General features: G+C 38.5%; 2 protein-coding genes across 2 annotated transcripts; both read left to right on the plus strand.

Moving 5' to 3' along the window:
* Positions 1–3,027: 3,027 nt before the first annotated feature.
* LOC109014190 (transcription factor SPEECHLESS-like) lies at positions 3,028–6,280 on the plus strand. The gene is made up of 3 exons (XM_018996552.2): positions 3,028–3,850; positions 4,676–5,254; positions 6,172–6,280. Exons 1-3 carry the CDS (start codon positions 3,431–3,433, stop codon positions 6,244–6,246), a joined length of 1,074 nt encoding a protein of 357 aa, XP_018852097.1. The 5' UTR covers positions 3,028–3,430; the 3' UTR covers positions 6,247–6,280.
* A 9,579-nt stretch (positions 6,281–15,859) lies between these two features.
* Positions 15,860–18,396, plus strand: LOC118344866. The gene is made up of 3 exons (XM_035686590.1): positions 15,860–16,502; positions 16,587–17,509; positions 17,587–18,396. The coding sequence occupies exons 1-3, from the start codon at positions 15,860–15,862 to the stop codon at positions 18,394–18,396; spliced, it is 2,376 nt and encodes a 791-aa protein (XP_035542483.1).
* Positions 18,397–23,332: the final 4,936 nt, after the last annotated feature.

The following is a 23,332-nucleotide window of genomic DNA, read 5'->3' on the forward strand; positions in this document are numbered from 1 at the left end:
TTACATGAGAGCAGTCCACATGATGTTGTGGAGTTTTGAATTACAAATGTTTCAATCTAAGAGATAAGGATTAACATAATATGAATTTGGATAAAGGATAAAACTTGAACTGCAGATAATGTCATCTGTTAGTGTTTTGAATATTTCACATGTTGTTTGAGAGTTGTGCTAGATGAAGCTGTTGGATTGTCGAGATATTGTGTAACACCCCCTGCAAGATCATGGGGGAATGGAAGAACTCTGACCTTGGACCAAAGAAGCTGAAATATATATAGTAGAGGAGAGGCCTTTAGTGAATAGGTCAGCCAACTGGTCTTTGGTGGAGATATGCTTGATAATCAGATCTTTGTTGAGGACTACATTTTCACGAATGAAATGGTAGTCTATCTCTATATGCTATCTAGCATGGAAGACTGGATTGGAGGCGAGTGCAAACGCACTAATGTTGTCATCCCATAACACAGGAGGGGAAGCAAGCGGAACTTGTAAGTCTTTGAAGAGCATCCTTAACTAATAAATCTCTGCAGTTGCTGGTGCCATGAATCTATACCTAGCTTCGATGCTTGACTTGGAGACAACGAGTTGTTTCTTAGCAACCCAAGAGATGAGATTCGACCTAAGAAAAATACCATAACCTGTTGTAGACCTCCTATCATCTGGGCAACCAACCCAATCGGAGTCACAATATCCATTTAATTGTAGCTGACCCTTGGTGAAGGAGATTTCATAATCAATTGTGGCTTTTAAATATCGCAATACACGTTTGGTAGCAGTGAATTGAACTAATGTAGGTGAGTGAAGAAATTGACAGAGTTGGTTGACACTATAAGCAATGTCAGGCCTGGTGATAGTGCAATGTTGAAGAGCACCAACAATGTGTCAATATGGTGTAGGGTCTGGAAGAGGTTTCCCATCAAATTTAGACATTTTGTTGCTAGTCACGAATGGTGAGCTATAGGGCTTGGCGCCGACCATATTTGAATGATGAAGAAGGTATGAGATATATTTAGATTGCTAGAGGTGAAGTCCATTGTGGTTCCGAGAAGCATGAATGCCCAAAACATAAGATGGAGGACCCAAGTCCTTCGTTGCAAACTGTAGCTTTAACTTGTTTATGAGTTCAAAGATGGCAATGGATTGATTGCTTGTAACAACAATGTCATCGAAGTATATTAGTACTAACATGTGCATATTATTTTGATGGAGCACAAATCGAGATTAGTCAACATTAGAGCCAATAAAGCTTACCTCCAACATTGATTGCGAGAGCCTTTTAAACCAGGCCCGTGCTGCTTGCTTGAGGCAGTAAATGGCTTTATGTAAACGACAAACATGATTGGGATTTTTGGGATCAACAAAGCTTTGCAGTTGTTCCATGAAAACTTCTTCCGCGAGGTGCCAGTGTAGAAATGCATTAGACACATCTAGTTGACAAATAGCCCAATGAAATGTAACAGCCAAAGAGAGAACTAGCCGAATGGTACTAGGCTTGATAACAAGGTTGAAAGTCTCAGTATAATCGATTCCATCAAGTTGATCAAACCCTTTTGCCATTAATATGGGCTTGTAGCGATCTAACATTCCATCAGATTTTTGTTTTAGTTTAAATACCGAGTTGTTGCGAACCACATGCTGAGCAAAAGATCGTGGACATAGGGACCAGGTTCCATTAGCCATCAAAGCATCAAACTCGTCACCCATTGCAGCACGCCAATCGGGATTGGTCACAACTTGCGCTAAGGGCTAAGATTTTATTGTTCGAATGTATTTTTTTCCCGTTCGAATGGGAAAAAAAAATTGAAACGATTTAATTCATCATAGAAAATACTGTTCGAACGATTTTGTAAAGTCATCAATTTTTTAGAACGAAATTTAAATTTCATCCCAAAAAATGACTTTTAGGGACAATTTTTTTCATCCCTAAATAATTTCGTCCCAAAAGCTCAAATTTGTTGTAGTGACTACAAAAGACAAGTTTGAACTGAGATAACCAGTTTAAATAGTTTGTGTCATCGAGCTTAACAAAGATCAGATGGGCAATATTGGGAATGTGAAATGAGGAGGAAGTAGAATCAACCAATGGAAGTGATTAGTGATTATAGCGCGAGCTTTTGGCACTTGATACCATGTAAGAAATAAGATTGCAATGGAGGAAAAAGTAATCTTCTTTTCAATATCAAACCAGTTTGTGTATTGAGTTCTATATATTATATATAGAGCATTTACAGAGCAGTCCACATGTTGTGGAAGTTTGAATTACAAACATATATTTAAATCTAAGAGATAAGGATTAACATAATATGAATTTGAATAAAGGATAAAACTTGAAAATTTCACATGTTGTTGGAAAGTTGTATATGCAGTTAGATTGTCGGGATAATATTGTACGTACTTGTAACGTCTCATACGGTACTAGTTCAATATTTCGTCATCTATTAGTACTTTGTGACGCGAGCAATGACATTTTATATATAATTAAGAGACACGTACTGATGCATCGCTTTCAGATTCATTAGCTGAATACTTTGAAAATTAGGAATATCAACGCAAATTTGATGAGAAATTATAGTACGTTTTTTTAATTGTGCATGCATGGTTAAAATGAATAATATTTCAGATAGTTCGTTTAGATGCGCATCTTATATCATGATCATGACCGTATTATGCATGCTTGGTACACGAAGCAGCTAGCTCAACCCTTAAGGCACTCTTTTTTCTACCTCCCGAATGATCTTTTTTTGAAGTTTATTAATTAGTAAAATTTGCAGCAACTCGTCTTCCATAATCATAATAGAAACTTTATATATGTATACACACACACACACCGCTCTTTACCTTTTAACATTTATGTCTGACCTAACAAGTGGACTGCAATCTGGATCCCTCTGCCGGGTCGGGGCAGGGCCTACCCCTCCGCCATCCCGATATATATCACCTCCTAATAATTAAAGGATCTGGAGCTGACGTAGTTTTTCTTTTTCCGTTTTAAATCAAATCCTATCACCATACGATCTGCTCGTTCTTCATCAACAATATTATAACTTCTCTCTTTTGATTGCTTTAAACCTGTTTGTATTTTCGGTTTCCATTTCTTGGGATTCTGTGTGCTGATCCAGTGCTGTGCTGCCTCCCTGATTCCTTTGAGATTCTCCCAGATGTAATGATACCAAAACATGCAGCAAATTTCTCTAAATAGTTGATTGCGATATTAACTCTTTCACTGGCCTGTCTCCCATTTACTACCCTTAGCATCTTTTTCTTGATCTTGACAACCTCTCACTCTCATCGGCACTTCCTCCGTCTCTTTTGTACTTTCCAGCTTTTCCCAGTATCCTCCGCTCCTTTTTTATCCCTCACAAAACCCTTTCCCGAGACGCTCTCTCTAAAGGTTTCAGTGAGAGGAAAACAACAAAAAAGATTGCAGATCAAAATGGGTGATATTAATTTCCCAGATGTATTCGAAGAACACGAGTTTGGAGATACCAGCTTGGCTGAAGATGATCTTTTCAGTATCTTCGAGAGCTTAGAAAGTGTGGCGGATTTCCCTCTGATTGATGAAGGTGTGGTTGGCACGAAAGAATTAGGAGAAGAGATCAATACGGCGCCGAGATTTTTCTCTCAGAAGTCTACATCGTCCAGTGCCTTGCAAGATCAGTCGGGGACCGAGCTCGAAACATCGCCGAAGAGCAAGAGACAGAAGCTTTCAGGGACGACGACTTCTTCCGAGGAAACAAACCAGGAAGGACAACATAGGATATCTCATATTACGGTGGAGCGCAACCGGAGGAAGCAAATGAACGACCATTTGTCAGTGTTGAGGTCACTTATGCCTTGTTTCTATGTCAAAAGAGTAAGTAGTAGTTTACATGCATGCACATGTACTTTATCCAACGCTTGCCTTAATTAGCCCTTAGCGCTCAGATTCAGTATTTCTAAGTGTTTGTTCTTCTTCTTCTTCTTATTATTATTTCCTTTTAGGAAAGAATAGGTTATGCATGTCCCTCGATCTTACCATGCAAGAGCTTTTAGACATTGCAGCCAGGCTTTTGAATTTTGTAGCTCTAATAGTCACAGTACTGCGGTTGCAGACATATATGCAGGGATGGTTTCAACTGACTTGCACCCAAAAGAGGCATTTTCAAACTACTGCATCACATGAATTGATAGGATTGGGACCAAATATTTTGTTTTTTTCTCTTCTGAAACTCCGGAAGACTTTCTTTCTCAACGTCACCTTATAGTTTGCAGGCGGTATTAATAATTATTGTACTCAAGGTCACGGCCTATATATACACATTAATCATGGCTTGACTCCGTACTCAAAACCATCTAAGAGATCAACTAGCTAGCTAGCTAGCTCGTGGAAATAACGCTAGAACTATATATATAAAATGCTATAACTCATCGTGATCGTTCTCTCTCTTGGCTATCATTTAATAGAAATGGTATTTGCCGTTGAGCATGCAATTAATTCTGTGTACGTACTGTCTTTAAAAAAAATTAGACAAATCTAAAATTCACTTGAAATAAATACATTTTAACTATAAAACTCACTTTTTTAAAAAATAATTTTCGAAACTTGCATATAAAACTGTATTTAACATTAGTCATTATTTAATTAATTAGGAGTAAATCATATATAATTTCTTTCTGTATATTTTATGGTTTTAATCAGGGAGATCAAGCATCCATAATCGGAGGGGTGATCGATTACATCAACGAGTTGCAACAAGTTCTACACTCGCTTGAGGCCAAGAAGCAACGAAAAGTTTACAGTACTCATCATGAAGTAGTAGTCCTGAGCCCTAGGCTAGTTTCAAGTCCAAGACCCTCACCACTTAGCCCTAGATCAAAGCTACCTCTGAGCCCTAGACTGAATTTACCCATTAGCCCAAGAACACCACAGCCGAGTATCCCTTACAAGCCAAGGAAGAAGTTGCAATTACAAGCTGCTGGTGCTGGTTATCTCTCTCCCACCATGCCCAGCTCTCTCGAACCATCCCCTGCATCTTCCTCTACTACTTCCTCCATTAATGATAATGTCAATGAGCTCGTTGCAAATTCCAAGTCTCCCATCGCTGAAGTGGAGGTGAAGTTTTCAGGTCCAAATCTTCTCTTGAAGACAGTATCTACTCGGATTCCTGGGCAAGCCATGAAAATAATTTCCGCCCTGGAAGACCTCTCCCTTGAAATTCTCCACTTACGCATCATCACTGTTGACGAAACCATCCTAATTAATTCCTTCACCATTAAGGTAATAATTAAACTCTACCTATATATATAATAATATATATTAAACCTTCTGCTTATTTTCTTTTTGGATTTTTTTTTATCAGAAGATCATATATATTTATGTGGGCATTATATATAATTTAATCTGCTAATAGTACTAGACAAACACAGATTTACTCAAATTCTCATTATTATCATGGGAAAAAGGTATCATTGGAGGTCTGCAGAACACTGAAACTTGTGCAAAGTGCATGCTTTCCATGGCACCTTTTTGTCTGTAGTGCTTACTGTTTGTTGAGCTCTCTACAAATATATAATTTTCTTAATAATCATTTCTTAATTATTAAATAAAATTAAAAATTAATATACATGAAAAAACTATACTTTAGAACTTCACATGAGGTGTATCTGTAACTACTTGTGCAATTATATATGCTTCTAAAAAAACTAGCGTGAGTCTTTAATTTTGTTACACAAATTCGTAAATGTGTTGAAATTATTACTCGTTATCGCATCGGATGCGAAATTTTGTGCAGCAGTAAATGAGGGTAGCATTAGTACCCTATTAAAAAATATGCATAGTAATTTGACACCCCAGCTGCTGAAAACTGACCAGCTGCTTGTGCGTACGTACGTGCTGCCCTAGCACGTACCATACTGACTCTCAAGTTTAATGCATGTCTTCGAAAAGCACGATACGTTGGGCCGTTGGCAGCCGTTGTCCTCATTAATTTATTGTGAATTTATTGAATAACCTTGCCGTTGGCCGTTGTCGGCCTCAAGTTTAATATTGCACGTTATTATATGATACTGCATGCTTTGATTTAATTAATTAATATTTTTTTGGAACTAGCTAGATTTGATTAAATTTATTGAAGCTAATGATTGGATATATATATATATATATATATATAAACACACGTCATGTTCTATTAATAGGTTGGAATTGAATGCCAACTTAGCGCCGAGGAACTCGCACAGCAAATTCAGCAAACATTCTACCAAGTCCTCTGAAGATAGTACTATTCCTGGGTTAGTATTTCTAGCAATTTTCTTATTCAAACAACTTTTATAATGTGAAGAGAAATAAATAGAGTATGTGAACTTATAATGTTGTTCACGTTACTCAAAGACAGTATTAATATTAATACTATAAGTCTAACAATTAACTGTATTTATCTTTCTTCAAATTATAGAGAATGTTTGGATTAGAAAATTGTAAGAGATTAAGGCCTTCACTCTCAACCCATATCAAGACGGCGGCGGCCCTCTCTATCTTTTCTTCCAGCTAATGTACAGTAATAATAATAATAATAATAATAAATCAAGAATGTGGGAATCATTCTACTAGAGTAATGATACGCTTACAATTAAGTAAAAATAGTTATAGGATCGGTATTGTTACATTTCCTGTTAACTATATATGTAATTCATGTGTAATGATGATCAGCTGTGAGATCTAGTATTAGGCAGTTTAACCATGCATTTTGTAACCGAGCTTCTCAAATGATTTGAAGTAGATGATCTATATAAGATGAATATTGATCAATTTTCATTCCCATGTTCCATTAATTGTGTTCACCTTATTATAACTTTCGAAAGCCAACATGTAACATGCATGATGTACTACTTGTTCACATTTAACTTGTCGAATTTAATGAAAGCGCGCGTAACATCTGCATGCAATATTATATATTTTATCTACCACCTTATAATCCCCAGTTAGCCGCATGGTGAGCTGAGTCGTCCTATTTAATTAATTACACGTACGGTAAAAGCTCATTAATTAATGCACTCATCGTTGAAATTAAAACATATATAATTTTACCCATAATTAATGCCGGTGGTTGATCAGAAATCCCTTATATATTTAAGCAGCCTAGCTAGCTAATTAATTGCTTCGATAGTTTATTAGTTATATATATTTCATCGCGTTCAAGCTGTCATGTTGTTAACGTTGATCTGGATAATGTGATTAAGATTTGATAAGAGATGATCAGAACGTCCAAATTATACAATTTATCTGTAAAAAAAAAAAAAAAAAAAATGTTATTTGATGAAATCAACTCGAATATTGAATGAAGATAACGCATGCAATCTGAATGTTTGAATCAGAAAGTACCATACGTACGTGCTTTGTTAGCAGCTGGCATTTCAAGTTTGCGATTTTGATGAAATCAACTCGAATATTGGATTTGAGACGGTCTCATGTGGGGCAAACAAATTTAAATAAACTTATTCTAATTTTTTCGTTACTTCGATTCTTTATATAAGCCACAACATGAATATTGATGTCATGAACTTGAAGAAGCTAGCTAGCTAGCCTACTCGATCAAGAGTTATTAATTGCTTCCAATTAAAAATCGTAATATATATTGTTTATGTTGTATTTTGCGGACTTGGACAACTTCACGCAGTCGTTATTCGAGCGATCACCTTCACAGTAACTAAAGGGGGGACCTCGGAGTTCATTGATCATCTGATGCTTAAGTCAGTAATAGTGAATGAGATGATAAACAGAAATGAAGATGAGAGTGTAAGGTGATAGTGATTGATTGACTAATTACCTTGTTCACTGCTGGTAGTGTAATTTTTATAGTTATCAACCAAGCCCCACCATAGTGGGGTGTTGCATAGTAAGGGATAATATGCTTATGTTGTTTATTTACCGAGCTACTCCTGGGTCGTCACCTTGTTGAGCTGTGAAGGGCTCATGAGGCTTGCTATGCATTGCTCGGGCCTTGGGTCGCACTGAATGCGGCGAGCCTTAAGTACTGTCCCGGGTCCCTTCCATCTTACTGACACTCCCGCTTGGTGGTTGTATGCTATATTCCTTCATTCTCAAGCCTTTCCTACGTCTTATGTCCCTTTGGTATGAGCCGACCCGGATCTCCTGCTTGGGCCCTCATCCAGGTATTACTTGTTTGACTCAAACCATGTGATATGGTTGGGCCTTGCCTTCGGCCCAATCCAACCTAGACCATATATCTGGGTTGTGACCTGGGCCCATTCTTCGGCCCAATATAAGGGATTTTCTCTCTTCACAATACCCCACAAATTTTTAGAACACTTGTGTGCTGGAAATTCAGAGAGAGAGAGAGATTTTTTTTTTTTTAAACTCTGGTCTGGAAATGTAGAAGGCGAATGGGCACTTACCCGTTCGCTGTTGACGTGAACCGATTTCTCCGTAATCATTAACGCCAGCCTCATTAATTAAAGCTGCTTTCTGGAGTGCCAACATTGCTCGGGATTGGTTCGCTCCGTGTACGCGTGCGGTAGGTCAACGTTGCTTCGTTTTCTGCAACCGAGGTGTCTGTTCGAATCCTGTGCCGCCATTTCAGATATGTAATCATTTCATCTTGTCGTCTCTATTTATTTATTCTTCCTTGTTCCTTCTCCTCTCTTGCTCTTCTCCTTTAGTTTTTCTGAAGCCCTAAGAGTTTCCCCAATTCTTCCGTCTACTCTCACCATGACTAAGCGAAGTGCGAACGAAGCCCGTTTCAACTATTATGCTGGGAAAGCAAAGTGCAAACGAAGCCCTTTTCAACTATTACGCTAGGAGACAATGGACGTCAGCCATGATTATCAACGAACTTCGTTCGTTCTGCAGAGAGTTCCTCATTCCCGCTGAGATTGCTCTGGAAATTCCCCAACCTCGTGTCACAATGGTGGACGAGCAAGGTCTGTCGACGAAAGTGGCCTTTTATCCCCATATGTTTTCTATTGGGCTACGTTTGCCATTCTGCCTTCCGGTGCACGACATCTCGGACTTCCTAAAACTTGCTTCGGCACAACTTAATCCTAATGCTTGGCGCTTAGTCTTGGCTAGTTGTGTGGCATTTCGAATTGTTATGAGTGGTTCCAAAGATTAACCCAATCTAACTGCTCGGGAGTTTCTAAGTGTATACCGAATCAATCGGCTTGATGGGAACATTTGCAATTTTCAATCCTACTCTGTCGAAAAATGCTTCAAGAATTTGGAAATGCGTTATTCGTCAATAAAGGAGTGGCATCAGAGATTCTTTTTTGTTAGGGGCTCTGGCTGGGAATGCCTGGAGGGGGAGCGTGAATACAACGAGTTCCCTGTCCGATCCATTTAGGTTAAGGTTCTGATCACCAAATCTCTTGCTATTACATTATCGGAGAGAGAGGAGCTCAGAATTGCCTTTGTCATATCCTGGGTAATGGCTCATCCTGACCTAGCCGAACCCGATGCATTACTGAATGACGATTACATTTGTCGCTACCTTCATCTCCCGCACCGCGCTCATGTGTTAGGTTGGGACTTCTTATCGGGTTCACTCTCTCCTTCAAGAGAGAATCGTTGTGTGGCTTCCCCTCTTGAAGATAACCGTGCCAAGAAGTCCCGTACAGAGGAAGGGACTTTCGCTCCCACCCAGTCAGTTCCTGCCAGAGAGATCCCGGCCACTTCACTGCGCCCCACTAAACCAGATGCCCCTCGTAAGAAGAAGAAGGGCTCTCAGCAAGTCGCCCCAAAAGGTAGTTCTGACAGAGCCGCTCCAGGGTGTGGCTCTCACCGAATGTCTTCATAGGGCATTTCTCACCGAACTCCCTCGGAGAGTAACTCCCACAGAGCTGCTTCCAAGGGCAATTCTCATCGAGCCGCTCCTAAGAGTAGTTCTCACTGAGCTCCTTCAAAGGGCAATACTCAACAAGCTGCAGAGGGTTCCCACTGGGCCGTTCCAGGAAACAACCTCTGGAGGTAATTCTCTGAGACTTCTAAATCTCTTCCCTTTGTTACATTCGTTTAAGTAGAAGATGATAGCGTCGAGCCTTCCTTCGCAGGTCCCGCAAGGGGAGAAGAAGCAAACATTGTTGTTGCTTTTCTTTTTGCTGAGCCTTTGAAGACCCGGTGCCTCAGGGTCCCAGGCAGGCGACAGGTGTTTTTCCCTCCTTTGAGGAGACTTTCCTTGAGGAGGAAGTCCCTTTGCACAGGCCACCACCTCGCTTCGAAGAAATGCTTGATGAGGTTGAGGCATCCTTTGGGGAGTGTTTAACTAACTCCCATATTTCACCCCCGGAGCCCTCTAGCCCGACTTCCCCTAGCGATCCTTCGATTCCCATTCCAATCGTCTTCGCCTCTCCTCCCGTTCTACCTTTGGAGATAGAGGTTCCTTTCTCTGGGGGTGAGGGTTTAACCTCTTCTAAGACTGTAGAGCTGCGCTCTGCGAAGGTTGTCGAACGGTTCGAGGCCATGGAGCCAAGTTTCGAGGGGGTTACGGAACTCATTCCTCCTGAAGTTCCAGTGGTTGCACCAGTGTTGGAACAGGCTGTCGAGCCAATTCCCTCAATGATACCAGGAGTTTCCCCTTCGGTTGGCGTTGCTCGGGTATCTGTTCTTCCTCCTTTGATTTTCTCTGTTCATTGATTTTTTATTCTATCTCGAGCCACTTATTCGTCTCAGGAAAGCCACGCCCCTCAAGCAGAGTCTCTCCCTTTGCAAGAAGACGTTGTAATGGTGGAGGTGGAGGATGATTCTTCCCCCACTTGTAGTCCACCTTGCTCAGGAGCTGCCCAGGGCGGGAGTTCAACCCAAGCTGAGGAACTGCCAAGTTCACAGTTCGTCCTTCCACAAGATGCTCCTCGTGCAATTGTTGAAATTCCTTATCAGTGCGAGGAGGAACTCGGTCTACCCTACATACATGCCGAGGCCTTTCTACTGTTGGTGGACGTCGAGCCCTCTTCCTCTTCTGGGCCAGGGAATTCGCAGTATTTGAACCACAGTCGTCGTCGTCTTCCACAAGATCTGTGAAGACTGATGTGAAGATTTGTTTGAAGTCGTGAATATGTGGGTGCAAGAATAAGAGAGCTGATAAATTCACGGCTTTGGGTGAACATACTCCATACGTGGTGGGTCTCATGACCTTATTTGGGTCGTTTTGGTGGCTATCATTGTAGATCTAGGCATATCTAGTGGTTTGTAGTTGTAGATCTGCAAACCAAATTTGGTGGGTCTCATGATCGGTTTGGGCGGTTTGCATATTTGAAGAATAATTTTTTTTTACATGTAGACATTTATTGCAGATTGTGATTAGATTTAGTTTAATTTCATGTATATAGGTATGATTTTGTTAGTCAAGTTGTATAAATTGGAACAGATTTTGTTTGGGTTTGATTTTATCTACGCATATGCGTATGATCTATTTTGTTAAGAAAAGCATGGACAAGACAGTCGGTGAGAGGAAGAGAAAATACAAAACGATGGAAATTTTTTTAGAAAATAAAGAGTAAAATTACAAAACGGCATAATAACACCGCTCATGGAACAGTTAAAGAAAGAAGAGTTAGAAGTGAAGCATTAAAATTAGGACATAGATGGAAGAAAAAGTGTCAATGAAAAGACTGTTTAAGATTGATTGATGCTTATTATATATTGTAACACCCCCCTTCCCGTAGGATAGGTGTATCACGTGTTTTTCATAGAATAAACCCTAGCAAGAGATCTCATATTTAATAACTGAAAATAGGATTTATTTTGTAGAAAAATTGTCTAATAAAAATGTTTTCTAAAGACATTAAAGAAATGATCTGACTAAAATTTGTCATAAAAATAGTTTTGTTCTAGAAAGTCTGAACTAAAAATAAAAATGCTCCTTCTACTCCTGGCCTGCCTGCTCGTAACCATCATCTTCACATGGGTGGTTAAAAACATGAAAATAAACTAAAATGAGTCGATGACTCAGTAAGAAATCTATCACAACGTAAACGTAATAAACATAAGATTTTCATAAGAACTTTCATGCTGAGCTTAAAATTTATGACTATTCGTGCTAATGCTTATGCTATGTATGACTAATTTATCTGAACTAACTAACTGATTTATCTGACTGGTCAACACACTTAACCATGTGTGCAAGGTTGTGCACCGGCCCCACATCCCGCTGCAGCAAGGGGAACCGCTAATAGTATTCTAGCATACTTTGGTGGACCACGACTGAGTTCATGGCTTGCACACCACCTTGAACTGAACTGCATTGGTACCATGCATCTGAATGATCATCTTATTAACTGATCTGATCTTATCTTACACTTGAATTTAAGATGACTTACGTGTCTTATACACATGAGATGCATGACATATTACATACATAAACATAATTTATGAATTTAAACATGATGCGGAATGACATGATCGTATGCTATGCTGGATGACATGCTTGCACATGACATGAGCGGTTCATAAATAATGGCTGTCAAAGAACTGGCTTGAATAATACATACATATAAGCTAACTGTGATGATCCTAATTTATGATCAAATTTACTTACCTCGAAACGTTTCTTCTTGGATAATACTTCGTAACTTGAGACCTATATACAATAAATAACTATCACTAAATTGTTTGGAAATAAATAAATAAATACTAACATCTTACTTAACTAAATTTGGAATTCTAAAAGATAGTCAAACAAATATTTTGTTTAACACTAAAATCAATAATTCCTAGTATTTAAATTACTTAAAAATAATAATTTATAATTTTAGAAGAATACTTGGGCTATTTTAAAATAATTCATAAAACTTAAATTCTTAAACTAAGTTTCCTTTCTTAACACAATTATTAAAATCTTATAAGAAACCTAATAAATTCCATTAAATTCTTAACATAGTAATTTTATTAAAATCTTACTAAATTGATAAAGGAAATATTAACTAAAATATTAGACTTACAAGTATACTTTAAAATATAATTCCAATTCTTTAAACACTTTCTTATAAAATGAACATTTAACTAATATATTTATTTAATTAAAAACTAACCTTTAAAAATATTAAGCCCAATAAAATCACTAAAACTGATGTTAAAATAAGATTAAATCTAATTTAAAATACCCTTTCAAATTCTTTAACTATTTTCTTATAAAAAATGAGCTCATGACTAATATATTTATTTAATAAAATAAACTCAACTTCAATACAATGACATATTAATATTCATAATTAACATACACTTAAACATAAAGTTATAAATGTAATCGTACTTAAAACACTGAAGATACTATGGGAAAGGATTAAAAAGGGTATAAAAGTAATCTCTTTTAAACACTTGCACTGAGTGAATTAAACCTAAAAAGCAACTAATACGTTATGTAGAGAAACAGAGGCAACGGGAGACGCATGCGAGGCAGAGGACTCACCGAGAGAGAGGCTAACGTGCGGCAGTTCTGGGTTGCTAGCGGGGGTCACGAAGGCGCGACTGGGGGCTCGTCTGTGGTGGTGTGATGCCGAAGGAAGTGAACCATGCGGCAGTGCAACCGAGAGAGAGGGAGGAGTACACGCTGAGCTGGGTGGCTAAGGGTCGTAGGCCTACCGGGATGGAGTAGATGTCACGGGGAAGAGCTGGTCGGTGGTTTTTGGCATCGTGGGTGGTGCTCCGACGTCCTGGGGTGATCGGCGGAACAATCTGAACTGGTAGCGTCAAGGTGCTCAGCAAGAAGCCACCGCGTGGCGTACGTGTGACAGTGCTTGGAGGTCCTTCTTGGTCATGCATGGTCTGCGCAGCAGAGTCGCTGTGGTGGTTCCATCGTCGAGTCGTGGCCTTTCCAGTTGCTGCGTCTCACCGAGTAGCATCCGAGCGGCTTTTCATGGCATGGGTGTGCTCTGTTCCGTGAGTGCAAAACAAGGGTGCATTTCGTGCATGACTGGGACGCAGGGAGGGCTTACAATGTAGTCCGAGGAGTTGGTTGGTCATCCTGAAGGTTGTCGACGGTGGCGTTGGCGTGCTCTGGGCAGAGGGGCTGAGCGTACATGGAAGGGAAGGCTTGAGGTTTGCGGCTTGGAGTTTTCTTTCCATCCCCAAGTGATAAGTGTAATATTAATATATATTTAGGTGATGAATCAAGAGGAAACCTAGAGAAAAAGAGACGTGTATGAGAGAAGTGCAGAATGAAGAGAAGGAAAAAATGTGTAAGTTAAAAATAATGATAGTTATCCTAATAACAATAAAATCTTAAATAGTAATAATAATCATAATACGATAATAATTCTATTAAAATTAACAATTTATAATAACATAAAATCTGCTAAAATAATAATAATGATAATAATAATATTTATACCTATATGAAATAAAACTTATTTTATGGCCTAATCTTAGGATCGGGTTCTTACAAATATAATACATATATCTCCTTTAACTTAAAAGTGGCTATAAACGTGAACATTAATGAACAGTACTACAGTAAGGAGCCATGCTCGTGAACAGTAATAAACAGTAAAATAAATGATAAGAGTTTTATTAAATATTTTTAAGAGAGTAAAATCATATAAATAATTAGAATTTTTAATATAATTTAAATCTCATAATATTCTTAATTAACTAAAATCATTTAGATAAAATGATTTTCTATCATTATAATATTTTTGGAGTTTCTAAAATAGAAAAGACTTACTTTAATGATAAAAAAATATAAGAGCAATATAGAAATAAAAGATTCTGTATTTTTTCAGTGCTCCTTGAGTCATTGAGTATTGTGGTTGAATTCTACACAATTCATATATTCTGCTAAGAAAACTATTGTTAAAATATCTAAAATCTTTTAATTTTCATATTATTCATATTACTGTAACGTTTTGTTATCATTATGATGCTTGTTAAAATTTATTTTCTTGCTCCTGTGTATTAAATTATTGACTAATTAATTTTCTTTAAAAAAATATATTATTTTTACACATCATATTATTTTTTTGGACACACAATTTTTAATTAACTAGGCAAATGGGCAAACGTGCTTTGCACATTATATAACTGCTAGTGTATATATATATATATATATATATATATATGGGTTAATTACACTTTGCCCCCTCCAACTATCACCAAATTCACAATGTGCCCCCGAAACTATTGATTGCATCAAAGTGGACCCTCTTACTTTAATAACGTCCCAATCCCCCCCTTCCGTCTATGATAAGAGTTAAATCAAACGGAAAACTCACCCACGTGCTTCTCACATGCTAATCCTTCAATGCAAAGACAAAATCACCCCTCACTCCATCGGTTTCCATTTCCCCAAACTGAACTTCATATTCAAAAATCCCCAAATCTGAAATTCGAAAACCCTAACTCGGAAACCAGTGACCATCGATCGATTGTTGTTCGCATTGGTGTTCGTTCGTCCTCGCACCAATCTTAGTGGCTTCATAAAATATTTTCGTTCATCTTCATCGAGTTGGTATCTGTCTTCTTCGCGCAGTGGGAGTCGCAGAGGTGAGTCCATCTCAAAATGACTCCATCTTTGTCTTCATCGAATTTGTATATTTTTCGTGTAAAACTGAGTAATTTGGAATGTTAAAGTGTACTGTTTTTTATTATGTCCCCCTCCAATATTGCACATAGGTGGGTCCAATGTTGTATGCTTCCTAATATGACGCTAGTGCATTGCTGAGTGGCGTTAGTTGTCCCAGTTTGAGAACACAATAACATGAGTGTGTTGTTGTTATCTTTATTGTCGGGTTGTGACAGAGGGACCACAGAGGTGGTCTCTTGCATAGGAAAATGACCAAATTTATCCGTTTGGTCCAATAGTTTACTTTTGTTTACTTTATGGTTGGTCTAATAATTGACTACGGTCCATGACTAATTTAATAGACAATATTTTGTAGGATGGCTACGAGAAATTTGTTATTTCAAGTCCATCATGGTGGGATAATTGATAGGCGGCAGAATGGGGAATATGTTGGGGGTAAGACTGATGTGTACCATGAACCATATGATGAGGATCAACTATCATGGATTGAGATACAGACGATTATGGCCAAGTATGGTTACCATCCAGGTGACCTAGTCTACTATAGACACCCTAGCTTGAGGATGCACAATGGTCTTAAATTGCTTACATCTGACCATGATGTGCTGTCTATGGTGGCTGCGCTTCAGGATCAACAAGTGGCTCATTTGTATCTTGTGTCTCATTCTCGAACTTCAGTGCACCAGTCTTCTTTGCATGATCATCATGTCGAGGAGGATGTGAGTGAGGATGAGGAGGAAGCAGAAGCACGTCGCCTTGGACTTAATGATCCATTTTGGAAAGAAGTGTTGAGTAGTGAGGATGAGTTGTATGACATTGATGTCAATACAGTGGGAACATCGAGGTCAAAGCCTGCACAACCAAGGAGTAAAGGTGTTGAGTCTCAAGTGACAGTTGATGATAAAGAGCCACAATCTTCCTCAGATGCTGAGGATGAGGAGGATGAAGGGAGGAATCAAGACAGAAGTGGTCCAAGGTGGCCAGAGGAGGATGACATAGGTATACTCTTCTATTTTCTTGTTTATTATTTTAGTGTTCATTTTTCAGAACTTGCTAAACAATGCTTGCTTTAACAATTAGCAGGTAATTGTTCTGATATGACACCAAGTGACGTCCTTCAATCTCCTGTCCATAGTGGTGACGAAGGACATCATGATTTTAAGTTTCCCGAGTTTCAAGCTGTTGACTTGGAGAAGCCAAAAATATCTGTTGGAATGAAGTTTGGATCTACAGCACAGTTTAGAGAGACAATAAGGAGGTTGAACCTAAATATAGGTAAATCGATAAAATTTGCAAAGAATGATGGGGATAGGGTTACTGTTGTCTGCAATACCCCTAAATGTCCTTACCGGGTTTATGGGTCTTGGATTAGAGGGCAACAAACTTTCCAGATAAAGTCTATAAACCCAAGACATGATTGTAGTAGGAGTTATAAGAACCCCATTGTCACATCATCTTGGATTGCAGATAAGATGATGCCACTGTTTATAAGCCAACCTAATGTGCCTATCAAAGCACTTGCTGATGAGATTAAGAGAAAGTGGGGAGTGGAAGTTCCTAAAATGAAGTTGTATCGTGCTCGAGCGAAGGCTCAGTTTACCATATTTGGCAGCCATAGAGAACAGTATGCCAAGGTATGGGACTATTGTGAGACCCTGAAACAAAGGAACCAAGGTAGTTGTTTGTTAGTTAGGGTGGAACGAATAGCTCCTGAGTTACCTCCTATTTTTCAAAGGATGTATGTAGGATTGGCAGCCTGTAGAGAGGGTTTTAAGGCTGGTTGTAGACCATTGATTGGTTTGGACGGTTGTTTCTTAAAAGGACCATTTAAGGGGCAGCTCCTATGTGCTGTTGGTAGGGATGCAAATGATAACATGTACCCAATTGCAATGGCCATTGTGGAGGCAGAGTTAAAGGATAGTTGGGGATGGTTTATTGAGACACTTATATCCGATCTTGGACAGCAACCTGAAGGTGGGTGGACATTTATCAGTGATAGACAAAAGGTAATTTTATAAATATTTCAATATATTCTATTAACTAAAACTTATTAAATGAGCCACTCATTGAATATTTTTTGTAGGGTTTAAAACCAGCAATGGAGGAGTTGGTGCCTTACAATGACAGCCGTATTTGTGTCAGGCATTTATATGCCAATTTTCGAGATGCTGGCCACAGGGGTGTGGCTTTAAAGGAGAAATTGTGGCAGGCAGCTACAGCATACACAAAGAGGGACTTTGAGAGAGCTATGGAGGAACTGAAAGCCCTCAGTCAGCCTGCATATGACTACCTAAAGGTTATAGACCCATCACAATGGTCTAGAGCATGGTTTAACACATTTTCAAAGTCTGACTTGGTAGTGAATAATCTTAGTGAATGTTTCAACGCGTATATTCTGCAAGCACGTGATAAGCCAATTGTGACTATGGTGGAGACCATACGGAAGAAACTGATGGCACGATATCAGTTGAAAAGGGAAGCAATTAGTAAATGGGAGAATACAATCACGCCTCGGATAGTTGCAAAGCTTGAACTTATGCATGATTTGTCCATCTATTGTACTCCAACGTATGCAGGATGTGGTCAGTTTGAAGTTAACAATGCTGGTAGGCAATATGTGGTTGATTTGGAAAAGAGGACCTGTTCATGTTTGAGATGGGACATCACAGGTATTCCATGCCCGCATGCATACACATGTATTGTGTATTCTGACCAAGATCCCAAGGGATATGTGCATCATTACTATAGTGTGGAGATGTGGAGGGCAGCATACGAGCCTTTAATTTACCCTATGCCAAGTGAGGATCAGTGGCTCACTACCACATACGAGAAGCCTACTGCTCCTGAGGTTAGGAAACAACCCGGGGCCAAAGAAACATCAAAGAAGAAATGAGGACGATCGACAAGGAGCAAACAAGTTGAGAAAAACTGGTGTGCATATGACCTGTTCGAGATGTAATCAAGTTGGTCACAACAAAAGAAAATGTCCGCGTGGGAACGCAGGCACACCCTCCTCCACTTCTGCAGCAGAATTTCAAGCTCCTTCATTTCCAGATGAACAAGTTAGTGGCTACTTCTTCCTTATTTACTATACGGTATTAATTTACATATTGCTTGAAAATGTTGAGAATGTTAATTTACATTTAAATGTGGTACTAGGTCATTTCACAACCTCCAATGTCAGAGCCTTCACAGCCAACAACCCAATCTATGCAAACTGGGAACGCTCCACCTTCGTCGCTTTCACAGGCAACATGGCAAACAAGTCCAACAGTGCAAACTCCCTTGTCAGAGACTTCGCAGGCAGGCCAAAGTAATCAACTGCAAAAAAATATGGGTCGTGTAAAGATGTTGGCCAAACGACCACCCAGGAGGCGGTCTGCAAGACTTGGGGGCCACCACTCACAGACTAGTACACGTAGACCTGTGTTTGTGGACTTAGACGTTGATACAAGCAATCCAGCACAAGGAAGACTGTGTTCTTGGGGCAATCCTGGAAGGGGAGGCATGCAATTCAGAGTTGGTCAACTGCCACCCAAGCCCCAAGTGCCTCCTGCCAAGGCTAATGCATCAGTGCAAAAAGGGAAGAATGTAGAGTCATCTTCACGTGTGGAGAGGATGAACGAAGATAAAAAGGGGAAACAGAAGCGACCAAATTGGCAATATTAACTTGTTGTTATAATGGTGTAGTTAGGGCTTAATGACATTACTGTTATTGGAAAACTTTTGTTGTAATGGTCTATAGTAGGGTGACATTATTAGAGTGATAATATTTGTTGGCAATATTGACTTGCTGTTCCAATTGAGGGATTTTGATATGTAGGGTGATATTATTATTAATCATTATCAACACAGTAAGTTGTTGTCACAAAATTCACTCCATAACCAAATTACATACAACAAGTGATGTTCAATACAACAATTAAATTCAAAACAACAACCACAGTCAATACACATCCAAAAAATTACATTAACCAATCCTACGCTATCATCAAGTAACGAGGACCTTCATCAGCATAATGAGACATTTTCATGTAGATAACAGCAACAACTAGAACAATTACAATGACACCACACCATGTGCAATTATTGTATTTCTTGTGCAAATATTTAGATTTTTCTTTCTCCTCATACAAAAACTGTTGGATATGTTTCATGTGCTCCCTCTCCATCACTAACTTAGCCTCCAATTCCGTAGATTTTTCCTTCAACTTATTGCATAACTCTTGGATATGCTCCCTACGCTCCCTCTCCATCACTAAGTTAGCCTCCAATTCGGATTTCTCAATCTTCAACTCACGACTCCGTATCCGGAGTCTATCTCGTAGCTGGCCAACCACATCTCCGCACGTGGAGCAATGGTCATCATCTACCCAATAAAAAAATGTACAAAACCTGTCTCCACTCCCATGTTGACAACCAGGAGTCCAATATGGGCATCTCCAGAACTTCCTTTTGTAATTATCATCAGTAGTTGACACTCTTAGACGTGCTCGTAGATTGCAACGGCAAAATGGGCCATCTAGTGGTGCTTTACCACCCCATCTTGTACTAGATGAACCAGTAGACATCTTTCACAACCTGCTGAAATATGTCAGGATTATGAGTGTAGAAATGAAACAGTTAAAAGAGAGGTTGATGAGCCAAAACATTTCTACTCTATAGACTTGAATCAATATTATTCTTTACAGACTACTGCAGCTTTATACAAAAGGAGAAAAGAATCTTAACAAACTAAACTAGAACATTATCTAAGCATGGTATCGAATCAATATCATGGCAATTAAATTGGAACATTGTTGAGTTACAATGTACAATCATTTATAGCATTCTTGAGCTACAATAAATTCGAATCATTTTTTCACTTTACAACGTACAGTCATTTATAGTATTCTTAAACTACATCAAGGCGAGAGATTTGTTATCAATATTAACAATCACTGAGGTACCTGCGATGGAGAAAGCAATTTGAATGAGAGCTCTACAAAAAAACTCCTCTGCAATGGAGTCACTAACAGTTCGAAGGGAACACCGACGTCGTGGTCGGCAGCTCACACCGTGGTTGGCAGCTTTGTTAGGGTTCGTCGTTGCCCACCTTCTTTGCAGTTGACCCCAGCTTATTTCTCCATCGCTCCTAATGGCTTCAAGACACACGTTCTTCACTTTGAAACAAAACCATTTTTCGGCATTAATAAAACGAGTCGTTTTGGCCATGGATTTGGAGATTTTTGAATATGAAGTTCAGTTTGGGGAAATGGAAACCGATGGAGTGAGGGGTGATTTTGTCTTTGCAATGAAGGATTAGCATGTGAGAAGCACGTGGGTGAGTTTTCCGTTTGATTTAACTCTCATCGTAGACGGAAGGGGGGGATTGAGACGTTATTAAAGTAAGAGGGTCCACTTTGATGCAATCAATAGTTTCGGGGGCACATTGTGAATTTGGTGATAGTTGGAGGGGGCAAAGTGTAATTAACCCTATATATATATATATATCTTCCTTATACTTAAAAGCACCTATAACGTGAACAGTAATGAATAGTAATCGTGAACAGTAATCAATAGGTTCGTGCATAATGCCACTATGTTTCTCTATGAGTCGAGCCGAGAATGGTTTCGTGCGTGTGAATGCCAGTATGCAACGTAATACCACAATCCGCGTCCCTCTCTACACCATCACAGCAAAACCACGGCAAAATCACCACAAAAATCCACAAAATAAAAAAATCATCACACAAATCATCACACAAATCATCACACGACACATCAAATTAACACATAGGTTTCCACGCAAATCACAAATCAGGATCATCGGTTGGAGCTTTTGAAGGAGGGAGAGTCCGTGAGAGAGAGTGGGCATGCATGAGGGGTAAATTGGGGCCATGGGTGGTTGGGGTAGGTTGATAGTGGCTATAGGAGGCTCATGACGGTGGCTGGACACCGTGGGTCGTGGCGCACGGCGGTGGAAGTGGGAGAACCCGTGCGTGAGGGAGGTGGACTTCGGGGGGGCAAATGGCAGGGAGATGGAGGCCGAGCTCGTTGGAGGGGGATGGCCGGTGGAAGAGGAGGCTACCGTGGAGGTGGTGGCATCGGAGGATGGCGCACGGCGGCGCAGCAACTTCAAGCCCATTCGGGCTGTGCACAACTGAGAAAGAGGAAGAGAGAGCGTGAGATAGGGAGACTGGTGTGGGGAGGACTTGCCGGAGTGAGGTGGTGTTGGTGGAATGGGCGGTGAGGCTCACCGGCGCACGGCAGCTTCGGGTTGGGCAGAGGAAGATTAGGCTAGGAGAGGGGCAACGTACCGCGTACGCGTGAGCTGAGGGAGGAAAGAGAGAGGGGAGGGAAAAGTGAGGGAGAAGAAGAGGGTCTAGGTATTTCAGTCCTTTCGTTTTGGGGTCTTTAAAATGATCTAACGGTAAAAGATTAAAATATTGATTTGAATATACGTAAACATTAATTTAATTAAAAACATTGAAATAAATTAAATAAATAATAAAATTTTATTAAATATTTTTAAGAAATTAAAACCATATAAATAATTAGAGTTTTAACGTAATTTAAGTATGATAATATCCTTAATTAACTAAATAAATAGCATATCATACATAAACTATCAAATTTAATTTATAAAATACTAATCTTCCATCATTAAATAAATGATAAAATTTTACAAAATATTTTTAAGAAATTAAAATCATATAAATAATTAGAGTTTTAACATAATTTAAATATGATAATATTCTTAATTAACTAAATTAGGCAAACGTGCGTGGGGAAGGAGAGAAAGGGAGAAAGGAAAAGTGGGAGAAAATATTAGTTCTTAGGTTTTAAATTCCAACCCTTCATCTTTAATCTTCAGATTTAATCTAACGGTAGAAGTTTAAATATTGATTTAAACTAACATAAAATAGATAATTATAATATAAATATTCTATCGTATACTTAAAATTAACTTTAATTTATAAAATACTAATTTTTCATCATTAAATAAAAGATAAAGTTTTACTAAACATTTTTAAGAGAATAATATTTTATCATACACTTAAGTTAAATTTAATTTATATAATACTAATTTTTTATTATTAAATAAATGATGAAGTTTTATTGAACATTTTTAAGAGAAAAAACTATCTAATTAATTTAAATTTTTAATATAATTTAAATTTCATGATAAATTATGAATATAAATAAATAATAATCTTACTCTTATATATTAGACTATTTTAATATTTAAAATTATATTTTATTTTTTTCTTTAATTTGACAGATGTGGCTACCACTGCTAATATATATATATATATGCTACAGTAGTACCACCCCTGCACGCATGCAGTACATGCAGTTAAACTTTCAGTACTTTGGGTAGTTTCAAAATTGAATGCATGTCTTGATCATGAGATCAAGATCATCATTTTATACCTAGTGATCATCGATCTAATTAATGTTCCACTTTTACCTTTTTAGCATCGATCCTTTGTTTCCTAGCCTTAATTAATTTCCACCTCTCTCTATTAATATCATTCCTCGATCCTATAATTTATTTATAGCTTTGCTTAGTTAATTTATAACACGTACGTTCGTACCCAATAAATGTAGCGATCCATTTAAACTTGCTAGCTAGACATAGGAAAATTTATATCATACGAACGAGAAGTGGGCCTAAGGCTCGGTTCGAATATCTAGATAAGATACAAACTATCTCATTTGGACTATACGGCAAGTCTCATCTCGATATCTAAATAGCGAGTGAGATGTTTTTCTTTTTCTTTTTATTTTATTTTTACGTTTTCAGCCTTCATTTATATTTTGAAATTAATAATTGATATAAATAG

This window comes from Juglans regia, chromosome 16 (genome assembly GCF_001411555.2).
Source record: "Juglans regia cultivar Chandler chromosome 16, Walnut 2.0, whole genome shotgun sequence".
In the NCBI taxonomy this organism is placed as follows: Eukaryota; Viridiplantae; Streptophyta; class Magnoliopsida; order Fagales; family Juglandaceae; genus Juglans; species Juglans regia.